This window comes from Dama dama, chromosome 30, assembly GCF_033118175.1.
Source record: "Dama dama isolate Ldn47 chromosome 30, ASM3311817v1, whole genome shotgun sequence".
Lineage (NCBI taxonomy): Eukaryota > Metazoa > Chordata > Mammalia > Artiodactyla > Cervidae > Dama > Dama dama.
In genome coordinates, this window is record NC_083710.1 from 75,307,117 (window position 1) to 75,323,783 (window position 16,667).

Here is a 16,667-nt window from a genome sequence, read left to right on the forward strand (position 1 = left end):
CAGTGTTTCTCACCTGTCTGGGATTAAATATCAGTTTTATTTCATTTTCCTTTGTCAGCCCACTGCAACCTAATCAATGATCCACTGTGCATGGCTAGTGTTGCACAAGTGCAACACTCCCTGGTCCCCGGGGTGTTCAGGATCCCACCCATCCTGAGGGTGGATGTCACAGCAATACAGATGGTTGTGAGTTTCTAGCTTTCTTGAATTTCCTGTACTTATTTCTAACAGGTTACAAACAGGTCAGGGACTGACACTAGTGCACAGACCACACTGTGTCACTGTCATAGTTAATCTTGGCAGCAGCCCTCTGAGAATCACACTATCCCCACCTCAACTTTCAGACAAAGACACTGAAGCACAGTGGGCTTCCCAACCTTAAGAGCCCACACTCACCAAGTAGCAGAACTTGTATCCAAACCAGTCAGTGCCCAGAAGAGCCAGTGTTTGTCCCTGACTCCAGAGCTTGTGCTCCTCCCCATGTGCTTGTGTGATTTTAACTACAAGTGGAGGAAGAACAGTCTGGTTTAGGCCACCAGATGAGGACCTCCTCAAGTACACCTTCTACAGTCTACAAACCTCCTTCATCCACACCCATCCTGTTCTCCTCTCCTAGTGATAAGAATCACCAAGGTCAGTGATTCCACCCTGTGTCTTTGGATGCTCTTAGGTCTTCCATCATCCCAACCAAAGCAATGGTTCAAGAGTAGGAACTATATTCATTTTCCAGACAAAGAAGCCGAGATTCAGAGGTTGAGATGCTTACCCAAGCATGTAACTAAGACTACGTGGCTATAGGATGTCCAGAGCCTATTTTGTCAAGGATGGTGCCATTCAAATGTCCTGGCACCTTGGCTGGCTACTGCTTTCCCACACCCACACTGCTAGTGAGTAGTATAGAAAGGACAGAGCAATGTGACTGACTCCAAAACCAGGGCTTTCTGTTATCCCAGGCTACCTCTTAAATCTCAAGGTTACAAAGTTGAGAAGGAAGGTTTGCTCTCAGTCATCATTTGTTCATTCAACAAACATTTTCTGAGCACCCTCTATGTACAGATACTCTGCTGGAAGACATAATTAAACAGTGAACAGGGCACAGTTTCAAGTCTTTTTCTCAGTCTAGTGAGAAAAAGACCACGTGTGAACACTCACAGTCAGGGCAAGCCATATGCACAACAGAAAGAACAGGCCCCTTGTTTAAAAATAAAGTATCTCAAGATGGTGACAATGGACACTAACCAAGTATGGTTCAGTTTAACACGAGAGGTGCTCAGGGTAATACACAAATCTGAGTTACCTAGGATGATGACTGATCTTAATGTGACTTCCTAGAAGAGGTGACAACTGGACTGACTCTGGAGAATGACGATATCTCCCCTACGTGGACCCTCTCCTCTATTTTTTAGAACAGAGGATATTGAGGAGAATCACTGAGTCATCATTTTAACTTAAACATCAGTCATCAAGAGTCTTCCCGACAGTACAACCTCATCACCTACCTCTGGAGCTGTGATACATACCTGAGGGGACCTGGGAGATGTGCTGTCCTGACCTCCCTTCAGGGACTCATTGTCCAGCAGCTGTAAGTGCTGCCAGTGGGCAACCTTAAACCACCAGCCCCTCTGGGGGCAGCCTGCATGCAATGACCCATCTGGGTGGAGGTATAAAGGCCCGGTCATTGGATGCATCAGGACAACCCTGAAGGGCTATCGTCACTCCAAACTCCCATGGAGTCAGCTAATGTTGTCTGGCCAGTGATCCAGCTTGATCCTTCCCGCTGCCTTACCCTATTTCTTCCCTCCTGATTCCACAGTGTTCACCCCAAGGGCAACCCTGATACACATCCCAGCACTAAACTCCATCCGAGTCTGCATCCCAGAGAACCAGCTGCAACACGTATCAGAAAACATTCCAGTATTTGGGAAGGATTTTTATTGAAAATTACTGGTTACACATGTACCAGTTAACATTTTAACATTAAATGTTAACATTTTAAAAACGCCCAATAAAATACAAAATGTAGAAACAAGGACCTTTAGTGTGAATGTGGTTATCTTTGGTTTAAAATTCACGATCTAATGTTGTCTGACCAAATGAAATTAAGTTATATATTAATAACAAAAGACAACTATATGTTGAACCATATGAAAGTGCCACTTTATAGCTTATAAAAAGACTGCATGTTAGCAGTTCTACATGGTTCAATCTAAAAGAAAAAATCCATTAGCATTTTAAATTTAGAGAACATTATACTTATGAATAACCCATGGGCAGAAGATATAGTTAATGAATTAAATTAGGAATTAGAAAATACATAATACTATGGCTATTGACGGTGGTGAGTACCAAAACTTGCAGGTTGCAGCTAAAGTGGATCTTAGGGAAAAAAGTCAGCTTTATATACTTATATTAGAAAAATGATGACATTACTAATCTCTTTTCAATTTAAGAATTTAGAGGAAAAACCTCTATGTTAAGGAAAAGTTGAAGGAAAGAAAGAATGATATGATGAACTAGGGGAAAAAAGAGCATCAATCAAGCAAAAAGTTGAATTCTTTGAAAACAGGAAAAAGTTATGCAAGATTATTCATAAAAAAGAAGGTTAAAAGAAAATTGAAAAGCCAAAAGAACAGTTAGAGATGCTGCAGAGATTAAACATATAAGATATTATGAATAAATTTATGTCAATCAAGCTCAAAACTCACAGGAAACAGATTCCTCCTAGAAAAATGAAACTTATCAAAATGACTCTGCAGAAATAACATAACACACTGAATAGGAAAAACATAATTACCAAAAGTTACCCAGACAATGTGGCTGCACAACACTGTGAATGTGATTAATGCCACTGGATTGTGTGACTAAAATGGTTATATGGTAAATTTTATGTTATATATACACTTTACCACAATTTGTAATATAAATAAAAAAATAAAATCCTCTATCTAGAAGACAGTCTAGCACACATCTGTCCTTCATCTGCAAATCCCCTAGAAGGGCTCCTATTTTGAGAAAGCATTTCTTTTCCTTCTCTTTTAGAACATATAATATTGTCCTTCTGTATTTAACCATATATCTATTTGTTGTTGTTGTTGTTACTTAAATTATAGGATATTATATGTTTTTCCTATCAGTTTTCTCTGTAGTATTTTAACCAGAGGTCTCTTGGTGGAAAAATGGATCCTAGTCATGTTAAAGGAAGTGGTGACACAAAACAGCGTCTTCACAGTCTTCAAGTAAACAGAATCCCTGATATAATTGCAAAGTAATATGTAATTCTGGGAACAGTAAAAAACATCTGTGACAACTTCGTCTCAAATCTTAGAAAATGTAATATAACATTTAAATAAACATAATAAATCCTTTTTCAAGAGCTTGAAATCATTGAGTGAAGTTGGAGAACTATGGCATAAAAAAAGTAGAATATAGTTTATGCAGTGCAAAACCTATTGGAAAAAAGCCTTTGGAATAGATACGAACTCATGGTAGAATCACAGTGTTGACACAAAAGTTGTGAAGGCTTATGGCTGTCCACAGGAAACATTCATAATCAGTATTCACTGTCAGTATTATCTTGCCATTTCTTTAGAAGTGCAGCTGAAGGAGAAAAAGAAAAAAACAACATGTTTAAAAGTTTTAAAGTCCTCCTCCTAAGGCAACACATTTCTAGGTTTCCTTCTTCATGTGAAACAATCATATCACTACTGGAGGCACAGTTTTATTTTATTATTTTTTTTCCACTTATTTTTATTAGTTGGAGGCTAATTACTTTACAATATTGTAGTGGTTTTTGCCATACATTGACATGAATCAGCCATAGATTTACATGTGTTCCCCATCCTGATCCCCCCTCCTGCCTCCCTCTCTATCCCATCCCTCTGGGTCTTCCCGGTGCACCAGCCCTGAGCACTTGTCTCATGCATCCAACCTGGGCTGGTGATCTGTTTCACCTTGATAGTATACTTGTTTCAATGCTGTTCTCTCTGAACATCCCACCCTCGCCTTCTCCCACAGAGTCCCAAAGTCTGTTCTGTACATCTGTGTCTCTTTTTCTGTTTTGCATAGAGGGTTACTATTACCATCTTTTTAAATTCCATATATATGCATTAGTATACTGTATTGGGCTTTATCTTTCTGGCTTACTTCACTCTGTATAATGGGCTCCAGTTTCATCCATATCATTAGAACTGATTCAAATGAATTCTTTTTAATGGCTGAGTAATATTCCATAGTGTATATGTACCACAGCTTCCTTATCCATTCGTCTGCTGATGGGCATCTAGGTTGCTTCCATGTCCTGGCTATTATAAACAGTGCTGCGATGAACATTGGGGTGCACGTGTCTCTTTCAGATCTGGTTTCCTCGGTGTGTATGCCCAGGAGTGGGATTGCTGGGTCATATGGCAGTTCTATTTCCAGTTTTTTAAGGAATCTCCACACTGTTTTCCATAGTGGCTGTATTAGTTTGCATCCCACCAACAGTGTAAGAGGGATCCCTTTTCTCCACACCCTCTCTGGCATTTATTGCTTGTAGACTTTTGGATAGCAGCCATCCTGACTGGTGTGTAATGGTATCTCATTGTGGTTTTGATTTGCATTTCTCTGATAATGAGTGATGTGGAGCATCTTTTCATGTGTTTGTTAGCCATCTGTATGTCTTCTTTGGAGAAATGTCTGTTTAGATCTTTGGCCCATTTTTTGATTGGGTCATTTATTTTTCTGGAATTGAGCTGCAGGAGTTGCTTGTATATTTTTGAGATTAATCCTTTGTCTGTTTCTTCATTTGCTATTAATTTCTCCCATTCTGAAGGCTGTCTTTCACCTTGCTTATAGTTTCTTTTGTTGTGCAAAAGCTTTTAAGTTTCATTAGGTCCCATTTGTTTAGTTTTGCTTTTATTTCCAACATTCTGGGAGGTGGGTCATAGAGGATATTGCTGTGGTTTATGTCAGAGAGTGTTTTGCCTATGTTTTCCTCTAGGAGTTTTATAGTTTCTTGTCTTACATTTAGATCTTTAATCCATTTTGAGTTTATTTTTGTGTATGGTGTTAGAAAGTGTTCTAGTTTCATTCTTTTACAAGTGGTTGACCAGTTTTCCCAGCACCACTTGTTAAAGAGGTTGTCTTTTTTCCATTGTATATCCTTGCCTCCTTTGTCAAAGATAAGGTGCCCATAGGTACGTGGATTTATCTCTGGGCTTTCTATTTTGTTCTATTGATCTATATCTCTGTCTTTGTGCCAATATCATACTGTCTTGATGACTGTGGCTTTGTAGTAGAGCCAGAAGTCAGGCAGGTTGATTCCTCCAGTTCCATTCTTCTTTCTCAAGATTGCTTTGGCTATTCGAGGTTTTTTGTATTTCCATACAAATTGTGAAATTATTTGTTCTATTTCTGTGAAGAATACCATTGGTAGCTTGATAGGGATTGCAATGAATCTATAGATTGCTTTGGGTAGTATACTCATTTTCACAATATTGATTCTTCCAATCCATGAACACGGTATATTTCTCCATCTATTTGTGTCCTCTTTGATTTCTTTCATCAGTGTTTTATAGTTTTCTATGTATAGGTCTTTTGTTTCTTTAGGTAGATATACTCCTAAGTATTTTATTCTTTTTGTTGCAATGGTGAATGGTATTGTTTCCTTAATTTCTCTTTCTGTTTTCTCATTGTTAGTGTATAGGAATGCAAGGGATTTCTATGTGTTAATTTTATATCCTGCACCTTTACTATATTCATTGATTAGCTCTAGTAATTTTCTGGTAGAGTCTTTAGGGTTTTCTATGTAGAAGATCATGTCACCTGGAAACAGTGAGAGTTTCATTTCTTCTTTTCCTATCTGTATTCCTTTTATTTCTTTTTCTGCTCTGATTGCTGTGCCCAAAACTTCCAAAACTATGTTCAATAATAGTGATGAGAGGGGGCACCCTTGTCTTGTTCCTGATTTCAGGGTAAATGCTTTCAATTTTTCACCATTGAGGATAAAGTTTGCTGTGGGTTTGTCATATACAGGTTTTATTATGTTGAGGTATGCTCCTTCTATTCGTGCCTTATGGAGAGTTTTTATCATAAATCGATGTTGAATTTTGTCAAAGGCTTTTTCTGCACCTATTGAGATAACCATATGGTTTTTATCTTTCAATTTATTAACGTGGTGTATTACATTTATTGATTTGCAGATATTAAAGAATCCTTGCATTCCTGGGATAAAGCCCACTTGGTCATGATGTATGATCTTTTTAATATGTTGTTGGATTCTGTTTGCTAGAATTTTGTTAAGGATTTTTGCATGTATGTTCATCAGTGATATAGGCCTGTAGTTTTCTTTTTTCTTTCTTTCTTTTTTTTTTTGTGGCATCTTTGTCTGGTTTTGGTATTAGGGTGATGGTGGCCTTGTAGAATGAGTTTGGAAGTTTACCTTCTTCTGCAATTTTCTGGAAGTGTTTGAGTAAGATAGGTGTTAGCTCTTCTCTAAATTTTTGGTAGAATTCAGCTCTGAAGCCATCTGGTCCTGGGGCTTTTGTTTGCTGGGAAGATTTCTGATTACAGTTTCGATTTACATGCTTGTTATGGGTCTGTTAAGATCTTCTATTTCTTCCTGGTTCAGTTTTGGAAAGTTATACTTTTCTAGGAATTTGTCCATTTCTTCTAAGTTGTCCATTTTATTGGCATATAGCTGCTGGTAGTAATCTCTTATGATTCTTTGTATTTCAGTGTTGTCTGTTGTGATCTCTCCATTTTCATTTCTAATTTTGTTAATTTGGTTCTTCTCCCTTTGTTTCTTAATGAGTTTTGCTAATGGTTTGTCAATTTTGTTTATCTTTTTAAAAAAACCAGCTTTTAGCTTTGTTGATTTTTGCTATGGTCTCTTTTGTTTCTTTTGCATTTATTTCTGCCCTAATTTTTAAGATTTCTTTCCTTCTACTAACCCTGGGGTTCTTCATTTCTTCCTTCTCTAGTTGCTTTAGGTGTAGAGTTAGGTTATTTATTTGACTTTTTTCTTGTTTCTTGAGGTAAGCCTGTAATGCTATGAACATTCCCCTTAACACTGCTTTTATAGTGACAGGGCTATATTTATCCTATGGAGGAAGCAGCCCCATTAAAACCCTCAGTGGGGCAGGATGTAATGCCAAATAACCTGTAGATCTACTAGATTTCTGATCATTCTGATTCACAGATATGCTTTATCACTATAGTAAGTTGATAAGCAAAATCATTTTATTCCCTGAAATACATTAAAAACATGGTAACAAAGAGGATAGGAAATCTAGCATCTGAACAGGGTTTGCCATTTTTGCACATAAAAGGAGCACCGCCCATCTGGATGCTAGTGTTGGATTGTTATCTTTATACTTATAAACTCTGATCGACAAGAACTGAAACACTGGCATATATCTATGAAATATCCTGGTGTTTAATTTGTGTGGCAAAGCAGTTATAGGGTCTATAGAAATGTGATCTGTGGATAGTGGGTCACAAGAGTGAAAAGAGAATCAAAGGCTTTAACCTTGACTCAACGAAGAGACTTCTCTAAAACATAAAATGATACCCAATAATCGGACAGATCTCTGCCAGACCTTTGAGCTCATGAATTCTACCAAATTCTAGCTGAACTGGAAGAGATACAGGTTTTCTCAGTGTATAATCAGAACACAAAGGAAATGAAGTGCTGTCAAGTTCCACAATCATCAGTTTTTAGTAGCTGTATTGTATCTCGGTTCCTTACAGATGCACATAACAAAATAAAATAATGTCAGGGCTTGTGAAGCCTTATCTCTGAACATGTTTGGGCAAAAAACGACTTCAAGTGTAACTCTTTTTACTCAAAGAAGAATGAGAAAAGTTTCATTTGCATCTTTAAAACAGAAAATGTATCGTCTATCAGAGGCTGACTCATGTCAAAAACAGGGTTGCTTAGACATATGATTCCAGATCTCTTTTATAAAGCCTGACTACAAGTGCATTTGTGGGTGCTGTAAACAAAAGTTATCATGAGAGAGAATGAACTTCACACATGAAACAGAAAAGCACTAGCACACCTACCTTCATAGTAAGTGCACTTTCTTATTCTCTTGTTGCTAGCATAACCTGCTACCCCCAAAACAGCTCTGCACATGAAATGCTGTATATTTAAATGTCACTTAAGGAGAAAAATAAACCCTCCAAGAATGCTTGTGCCCACTGGCTGAAATCTGAGGCTATTTCCATTGTAATGGAAGCACTTAAAAAAAAAAAGCCTTTGGTGGGAGTGGGGGGTTGGTTAATTGCATATCATCACCCTCCTCCATTTTATTAAGCTAGACATATTTTGTGATTATATATTTAAGTACTCTTTTGGTGAAACTAAAAACAGTTAAAGGGACAAAAGAAAATTCATTTCATTTTCTACTGCTTAATATTCTTTCTAAAATCATCTGGTTCTTTTCTCCATAACCCTTCTCAATAAAATTTTTTATAAAGAAAATATTATTTTTAGCAACTTTTAACTGAAAATGACTTTGTTTCATGGTCTGAAATACCTGAATACTGCAAAGGATATTCAGCAGTTGGGGACCCCTGATTTAGAGTCTCTAAAGTAACCTAGAAGAACTATAGGTATATTTGTTTTATTATTGGGAGGCTAGGTTTCTACCTGGAGAAAGCAATGGCACCCCACTCCAGTACTCTTGCCTGGAAAATCCCATGGACAGAGGAGCCTGGTAGGCTGCAGTCCATGGGGTCGCTAAGAGTCGGACATGACTGAGCAACTTCACTTTCACTTTTCACTTTCATGCACTAGAGAATGAAATGGCAATCCACTCCACTGTTCTTGCCTGAAGAATCCCAGGGATGGACGAGCCTGATGGGCTGCCGTCTGTGGGGTCGCACAGAGTCGGACACGACTGAAGTGACTTAGCAGCAGCAGCAGCAGCAGCAGGTTTCTACCTACAGCCTTTTACAAAATGATCCCATTTTTATACCGTAAAACGCTCTATATTCTCAAGACACTTAAGCATGTGCTCTCTCATCTGATCCCTGTGATAAGTGTGAAGAAGACAGCAGGGTTGTAATCCTGCTCTACACATAGGTGAGGACCAGAGGCTCAGAGACCCTGGGGGACACAGGGCCACATGGATGCTAAGTGTCTCCTCCATCTATTCAATTGGACCAGGCTCCTAGAGCTAGGATATGAGAATTTTATAACTTCTGAGCTGTATTAGGTGATTTCACGAATAGACAAAATGACACCTCTGTTACACACTGGGAACAAAGAAACTTCAAAAAACCTTAACCAGGTCTGCTTCATCACAGAACAGAATGGATGGCAGGCATTCATTCTTTGAGCTGAACTGTGTTCCTTCCAATTTTACATGTTGAAGTTCTAAACACCACAGTACCTCAGAATGTGACTGGAGTTAGTGTCTTTAAAGAGACAATAAAGTTAAAATGAAGTCATACAGGTGGGTCCTAATCTAACAGACTTGAGTTCTCATAAGAAGAGATCAGGACACAGGCTCACACAGGGGGAAGAGCATGCGAGACACAGAGGGAAGATGGTGTCTACATGACAAGGAGAGAGACCTCAGAGGAAACCAACCCTGCTGACACCTTGACCTCAGACTTCCAACTTCCGGGACTGTGAGGATATAAGTTTCTGCTGTTTAAGTTGCCTACTCTTTGGTTTTTGTATGGTAGCCCTAGCAAACTACTGCCCCCTTTAGCTATATGTATCTAAAAAGTACTTTCTCTACTATTTCAAGGATCATCCAAAAGGGTCAATCAGACAGTGATCAACTTACCTGAGCTGCAAGTTCAAGAAAATGTGATGTGGAGGCACCTTCTCCCAGATGTTGGGTTTTCTTTTCAGATGAATGAATTCTGTTCTATTAGAGTGAAAACCTTGTGACTTAGGTTAATCCTCCCAGTGTTATAGCTCTGAGCAATACATTGATATCTGATGCTTGCACAATAAAAAAACTGATAATCTGACAGTTTATCCTCATAAGAGGATGCAGAGTATGCAGAGGTAATGTCAAGATTGGATCAGAATTAAGAAATGCATTTCTTTCTGTAGAGGTGACCTCAGCTAGTTGCAGGACTGAAATCCAAGAGCGAGGTCCTGCCACCCTGTGAACTTCGGTGACTGGCCCTACCTTGGCTACCACATGACAGGAGGAGTGTTCTCAAGCTCGACACAGAACACAGTACCTAGGACAGCACACAGCCTCCCTCAGCAATTCCCTCTCTGTGCTCCCTGGACCAGCTCTGTGACCTTGGGTGAGCCCTGGACCCACTCTCCTCATCCAATGACATGGGATAAAAATGGGCCATGATGAGATTACATGAAATAATACATGTGAGAACTGTATAAAATAAATTATACAAAACTACACAAATGTAACTTACTATTGTTACAGTAGGTACAGGATTACGAGACCTGAAATTACAAGATTTCTAATTCTATGACCTATGTCTGCTTCAGTATGTATCTAACACTTGATTTAAAATATTTACTAAAAGACCAAATTTCTAATTCTGTGTCTGCTGCAAACTAGCTCAACACCAGTTATATACATAGGACCACCTTCCTTCTAAAGCACCTTAGTTTCCTCATCTGTACAAAGAGAGGGTTGAATCCTATTATCTTATTATCTGGACCAATCTAAAATTCTGTGTTCTATTTCTCATTACTCAGTGTCATGATAATATAGTGTTAAAATGAAGACTTTGACATATAGGTGGGGACACCTCTTTTTGATGTGAAATGCCTAAGGTCAAAAGAGAAAAAGGATTTGGGAGATTCCTGGCTCTCCAGGTCTCAGGATGGATAGTCTGATTGGGAAACACTCTAGTGGATAAAAGCACTCTGTGAATTTCAGGCATAAAAAAATACAGAGTTTCTTGTTCAGCTTCTCAACATTTGCACACAATGTAAGTACTTATGAAAAGTTCAGAAGACAGACTTCCTTGTCCCAAATCTAAGCATGAACTCTAACTCTGCCAACTCTTCAACCATCTCTGGGACCCAGGAAGTCTCCTACCCGATGAGCAATGGAAGGTCCTGCTCTGCATTTCCTCATTTCTACAGAGGATTGAGAGGAGACAGCGATGAACTCAGGCCATGTTTTAGATAAATCTTTCATATACAAGTACTTAAGATATTGGGACATGTTTTCTTTAAGACATTTTAAATATTACACAAAGAATCTTATTCTATTTACAAGTGAAAATCTGGGAAAGGCAGAAAAGTATGAAGAATGGAAAATACACCCATAATTTAACACCCAGAGATAAATTTTTGATGGGGAAGCCACATGCCACCCTGAGTCACACATGTTAAGGGGCAAGAACACCAGACCTTCCTTCCCTCCCTCTGTCTTCCCATCAACCCCAATCCCACTCCCACCTTGTCCCAGAAAGACTTAGAGATGGCTGCATGACAGTGGCTACATCTCCTAAACCAGACCTTGGTCACCACCTCACCTCTGTTAGGAAGACACCATGTGACCCGAATGTTCCTCACTGAGCCCCTTCCTCACACCACACACAGTGCTTAGCGCCTCCCACACCTCATCTCTGAGAAAGTGCTCTGTGACCTTCAGCACCACTCAGACTACAGTGTGAAGGTGTTGTGAGTTCTTGATTTGTCCTGATGACAATTTCATCTTCTAGAAGGCAGAGGAAGCATGGGGTGGGAGGCAAATGGGCCTAATTCTAAACAACAAAGAATTAGGGAATAAATGATAATTTCAGGTAAGAATTTTCCTTACAGATTAGGAAACAGAAGAGACCTACACCTTCCTCTGGAAGAGCTTCCTAGAATCAAAATATTCCCAAGTTTTTTCCCCTTAAACTCTCAAATTTCCTGGGTATTGCTTGACAGAATTTGTACCACAAATGTGCTGAGTACAAATCAGAATGAATGTAAAGGGTCTTCAAAATGAGAGTGTTCAGTGCTCCATGAGAATCTCAACCCAGAGTCCGAACATGTGAAAAGTCAAATCCAAAATCTCTGTCTCAGGCACAAGTGTGTGCACATAGAAGGGTGCACACATCCTGACATCACCCCCATCACTGCTGCAGATTCTTAGCAGACCTGCCTTCCACCTGCCACATGTTATTAAGAGCCAGTCATGAAGCTTCCTCTCTGGTGGCTTCTAATTGAAAAGAGCACAGAGTGCTTGTTCCCAGACCCTTGGTGGCAATCTTGTGAAGAGTGAACCCTGGAGGTGAATTTTAATTACAGCTTTCTGCAGCAGGCTCACCTTTTGCCCTTTTGTTGAGGACAGCAACCTCCGCCTCCCCCAGATGTTGCACCATCTGGTAAAATGGGCTGCTTCTATCTTGCAGCAAATTATATGGCCAACTATCTTCTATCTGTGTCCCTGAATCCAAAACCTGTTAACAGCAGAAAGAAACCCATTAGCACACAGTATCTCCCAGTAACATAAGTCAGACAATATTTCAAAAAGGGGCAGGTCAGGGAGTATTTGGGTAGTAGGACTTGTGGTATTTAAGTTGTTTGATTACTCTCTTTTACTAGGCAGACAAAGGCCTAGGCCAGCCTTTCATTATTATATGGTTAGAGGAAAGGAAGAAAATGAAAATTTTAGAATATGATTACTGGAACAGAATAGTCTATACCATTTTACATTCTGCCCAGGGCATTTGAGGTTGTTACCATTAGTGAGTGCATTTAGCTCTCAGACTCTGACATTTGAGGGCTATTTACACAGATACACGGAGTTGGGAAATGTCTTGATTCAAGAAAATCAGACTACATTTATCTAAAAAGTAGGTTGACATCTTACAAACCACATGGCAGTGTCCTGACAACAAATTAATTGTCAAGTTGATTTGACATTTCTGAGCAATATTTGGGGAGGGGAAAGTAAATGCTTCCAGAAGTTCTTTAGGGCCCTGGATTATGTCAGCCCCTACTGGGAGGACTAACGCTGAAGCTGAAGCTACATTACTTGGGCCACCTAATGGGAAGAGCTGACTCACTGTAAAAGACCCTGATGCTGGGAAAGATTGAAGGCAGGAGGAGAGGGGGATGACAGAGGATGACATGGCTGGATGGCATCACCAATTCAATGGACATGAGTTTGAGCAAATTCCAGTAAGTAGTGAAGGACAAGGAAGTCTGGAGTGCTGCAGTTCATGAGGTTGCAAAGAGTCGGAAACCAAGAAACTGAGTGACTGAACAACAACAAGAGGGGCAGAATCCTTGTCCAAGAGGTTAAGATGCTTCTTGAAGTTGGCTGTGGCTGTAGTTTATTGTTATGGGAGTGGAAGGCTGGCAAAAAGAGCTGCTATATAAGCAGCTTTTGCAGAACTGCTCTGCACAGAAGGAATTTCTAGAAATCCAGTTTTCTTTTTGGATAAGACTATAAAAGCAAATAAACTGAGCTCCAAATTGAAGTGATCACAGCCTGCACAGCACATGGGGCAACCCAACCTGAACTGCTTAGGGTCTTAGTATGTTTTCACAAATTACCTTTATTTGCACCTTTCTCTTTCTTTCTTAAACTGCCCGCTTTCACTCCTTTTATTGCTCATTAACAAACCTGGAAATTGGAAATTGGAAATTTCCTAATTGGAAATTGAAAGGGAGAGGAAGGGGCTCTTAACCCTGCCTTTCTACTTTTGAGTGACCTTGGTTAATGGTTAAAGAGGGGGGAAAGTACCTGAAACAATTGACCCAAATAATAGAACTACAAAAATAGTTCTGATATTAAGTGGGATTTAATTCTTCATTTAGGTCATATTTAGAGTAAATGTACCTAAAGAGAATATGTGGTATGGGCTTACGGTGGCTCAGTGTAAAAGAATCTGCCTGTCAATGCAGGAGTCCCAGGTTTGCTCCCTGGTCCGGGAAGACCCCACGGGCTGTGGAGCAAGTGAGTTCATGCACCGCAACTACCCAGCCCACGCGTCACAGCTCCTGAAGCCTGAGCGCCCCGCACCTGCGCGGACGACAGAAGCTCTGCGAGGAGAAGGCTGCGCGTCTGCCGCAACCAGAGGAAAGCCCACACAGCGACAGAGACCCAGCACGGCCAGAAATAAACTAATAAAGTTATTTTTTTTAAAAAAGAAGAGAATATGCTGGAACTCTAAACAAGACACAAGTTATTTTTTCCATACGTAGGTACTGCAGTTAACTTCATCCTTTTTATTTAATTGGAAACATTTTTTAAGTCTCACAAAGGGCATATTCCTATTAATCTTTCGTTAATACTGTGAATCATTGTTAAGATCAACTTCCTCAAAAGAGTCCAAGAATAATTGAATGTCTCATCCACATAGTGAATTTTCTATATGCCACTTGGGCATGCCAATTTAGATGCCCTGAATGTGCAATTTTACTTAAGCATAGCATAGATAAACCATAACTGCTCCTCCTGATGTGAAGAACAAAAACTGCAGTTTTAAAACACAGGTCTCCAAATATCTATGTTCAATTTATCTATGAAAGATTAGGTGAGAAAATATATTGAAGAAAAGACAGTCTCTTTGCTAGATAGTACTGGGAAAGCTGCATACATGGAAATGAATGAAATTAGAATACTCCCTCATACCACACATAAAAATAAACTCAAAATAGTTTAAAGACCTAAGATAAGACTGGGTACTATAAAGCAAAAGGAAAACACAGGCAGAAAGCTCTTTGACATAAATCACAGCAATATTTTCTTAGATCAGTCTCCCAAAGCAAAAGAAAAAAAAGCAAAAGTAAGCTGGATCTAATTAAACTTAAAAGGCAAGACTCACATTAGGGGCTACAAGAGCTAAGTTGGGACATATACTGAAAAATGGCTGGAAATAGAATTTTAGCAACTTAGCCTTTACATTTACTGGCTTGATCACTATTCTAGATATTTCATAACAAATAAACATAAAGCAAATCTAAATTCTTTTTATGTACAGAAAAATAGGTATAGCTTAAGATTTTTAACATCCCTTATAAGGATAACGTTGTATAATTTCCCACTATGTCCCCACCCTTTCTGTAACACAAGTTAAACTATAAATTAAATCACACATTCAAATTGGTGTGATAATAATCCCTGAACCCCAGGATCTCTCCAGGAACCCCAATCTTGAATTAGTTGTCAAGCTCTAGTAGGTTAAGTAAAAACACATTATGTTGGACAAGAAGTGAGTTACATAAGCTCAATGAAGACATGTTTATCAAACCTGTTTATGTGTAAATATTCCTAGTAGCTGTCTAGACATAAAAATTAAATGGACCCATTGCAAAATAACTTGATCCATTTCATTGGCAAGATGCAATCAGTGAAAAAGAGGAATTCAAGGAGAGGTGGGCGAGTGCACGGACAAGATGGGGGCAGGAGATGATGGAGTTAAAGCTTGATAAATGATGACAACAACAGAGATAGAGCCCCACTTATTGGCAAGTAGAGTTGCAAGGGGAAGATCCGTGTCATATCTGTTTCTCGTTGCCAGGTGATGACACAGGGACAGCAGTCCAAACTTGCATAGAGGGTCCCTCATTGGTAAAATAGGCGCCTGTGATTTTCTCAGTGACTGGGCAACATGGCAAGTATTAACTCAAAATCCTTTCTTAGATCTTGAAATAATAAATCAGTCTCTCACCAGGGGGATGATGAAGGCTGGCTCACGGTCACCTCCACAGTCACTTTCCCAAATCAGCTGCCTTTGCACATAAGCACTCCCCTCTTAAAGTATCTCTTCTCCCCAACTGTGCTTTCTATCTCTGTATTAGTTATTTTCCTTTGAAAACTTCAGTGAAATCTTTTGGAGTTTTTGAAGTTTTCGTTTCTGAAATATTCTAATTGCAGCCATGTAGGGATGGGGGAGCCTGGTGGGCTGCCGTCTATGGGGTCACACAGAGTCGGACACGGCTGAAGCGACTAAGCAGCGGCAGCAGCAGCAGGCTTCTGAAAGAAATGTTCCATGAAGGTGAAAAACAGAAATTAAGTAGAGCTCTAGTTAGGCATAGGCTGTTTTGTGCTTTCAAAGTGGGGATGTTACAACAGTTTCTGGTTTTGATTTCCCTGAGGAAAATTCTACTAAGAAGAGGTTTATGTTGAGGAAGAAATAAAAAACATAAAATCATAAGATTGTAAACAAAAGAGGTGGAATCTGAGTTTCCTATCCCTGGTTTTGGTTCTTCATCATTCATTTCCAAAGAATTCTCTAACTGCAGACAGTGAAAATGTTGACCATAGACAAGTGCAATTAATTAATTAAATTACATTATTTATACATTATTCATTTATACATTATACAAATTAATAATTAAATTACATTAAAAGAAAAATTAATTAAATTAATTAAAAAACAATTAATGCAAGTGCGGATTGTCACATGCTTCTTTGTTCACGCTTCTAAGGAGAATTTGGGTGATATGAAGACTGCAGTGTGCAGGAATTGGAGGCAACAGCTGTGCTATTGGCTGCAGAGAAAGCAGGTCACAAGCACCCAGCTAATCCTAAAATCCATAGGAAGAACCCTCTAATGTAGAGACAGTGGTGAGTCTTAGGAGAAAACAGATTTCTAATTGGTCTGTCATGCTCCACTATTTTGGAGCAAATGAGGAAGATTAACTTAGTTGCTGTTATGCCTTTTATGCCTAATCATAACTTAGATGCTGTTATGACATCTTTCAGTTCAGTTCAGTCACTCAGTCATGTCAGACT

The 16,667-nt window shown here is 39.2% G+C and overlaps 1 protein-coding gene across 1 annotated transcript in view; it reads right to left on the bottom strand.

The window, feature by feature from the left end:
* Positions 1-1,916: 1,916 nt before the first annotated feature.
* The window catches only part of LOC133049246 (ATP-binding cassette sub-family C member 4-like), a 188,504-nt gene continuing 173,753 nt past the window's right edge, over positions 1,917-16,667 (bottom strand). The window contains exons 26-27 of the mRNA XM_061133213.1: positions 12,246-12,378; positions 1,917-3,597 (exon numbers count right to left, since the gene is read on the bottom strand). Coding sequence (XP_060989196.1) covers positions 3,551-3,597; positions 12,246-12,378 — 180 coding nt within the window. The 3' untranslated portion in view covers positions 1,917-3,550. The remainder of the gene's footprint in view (positions 3,598-12,245; positions 12,379-16,667) is intronic.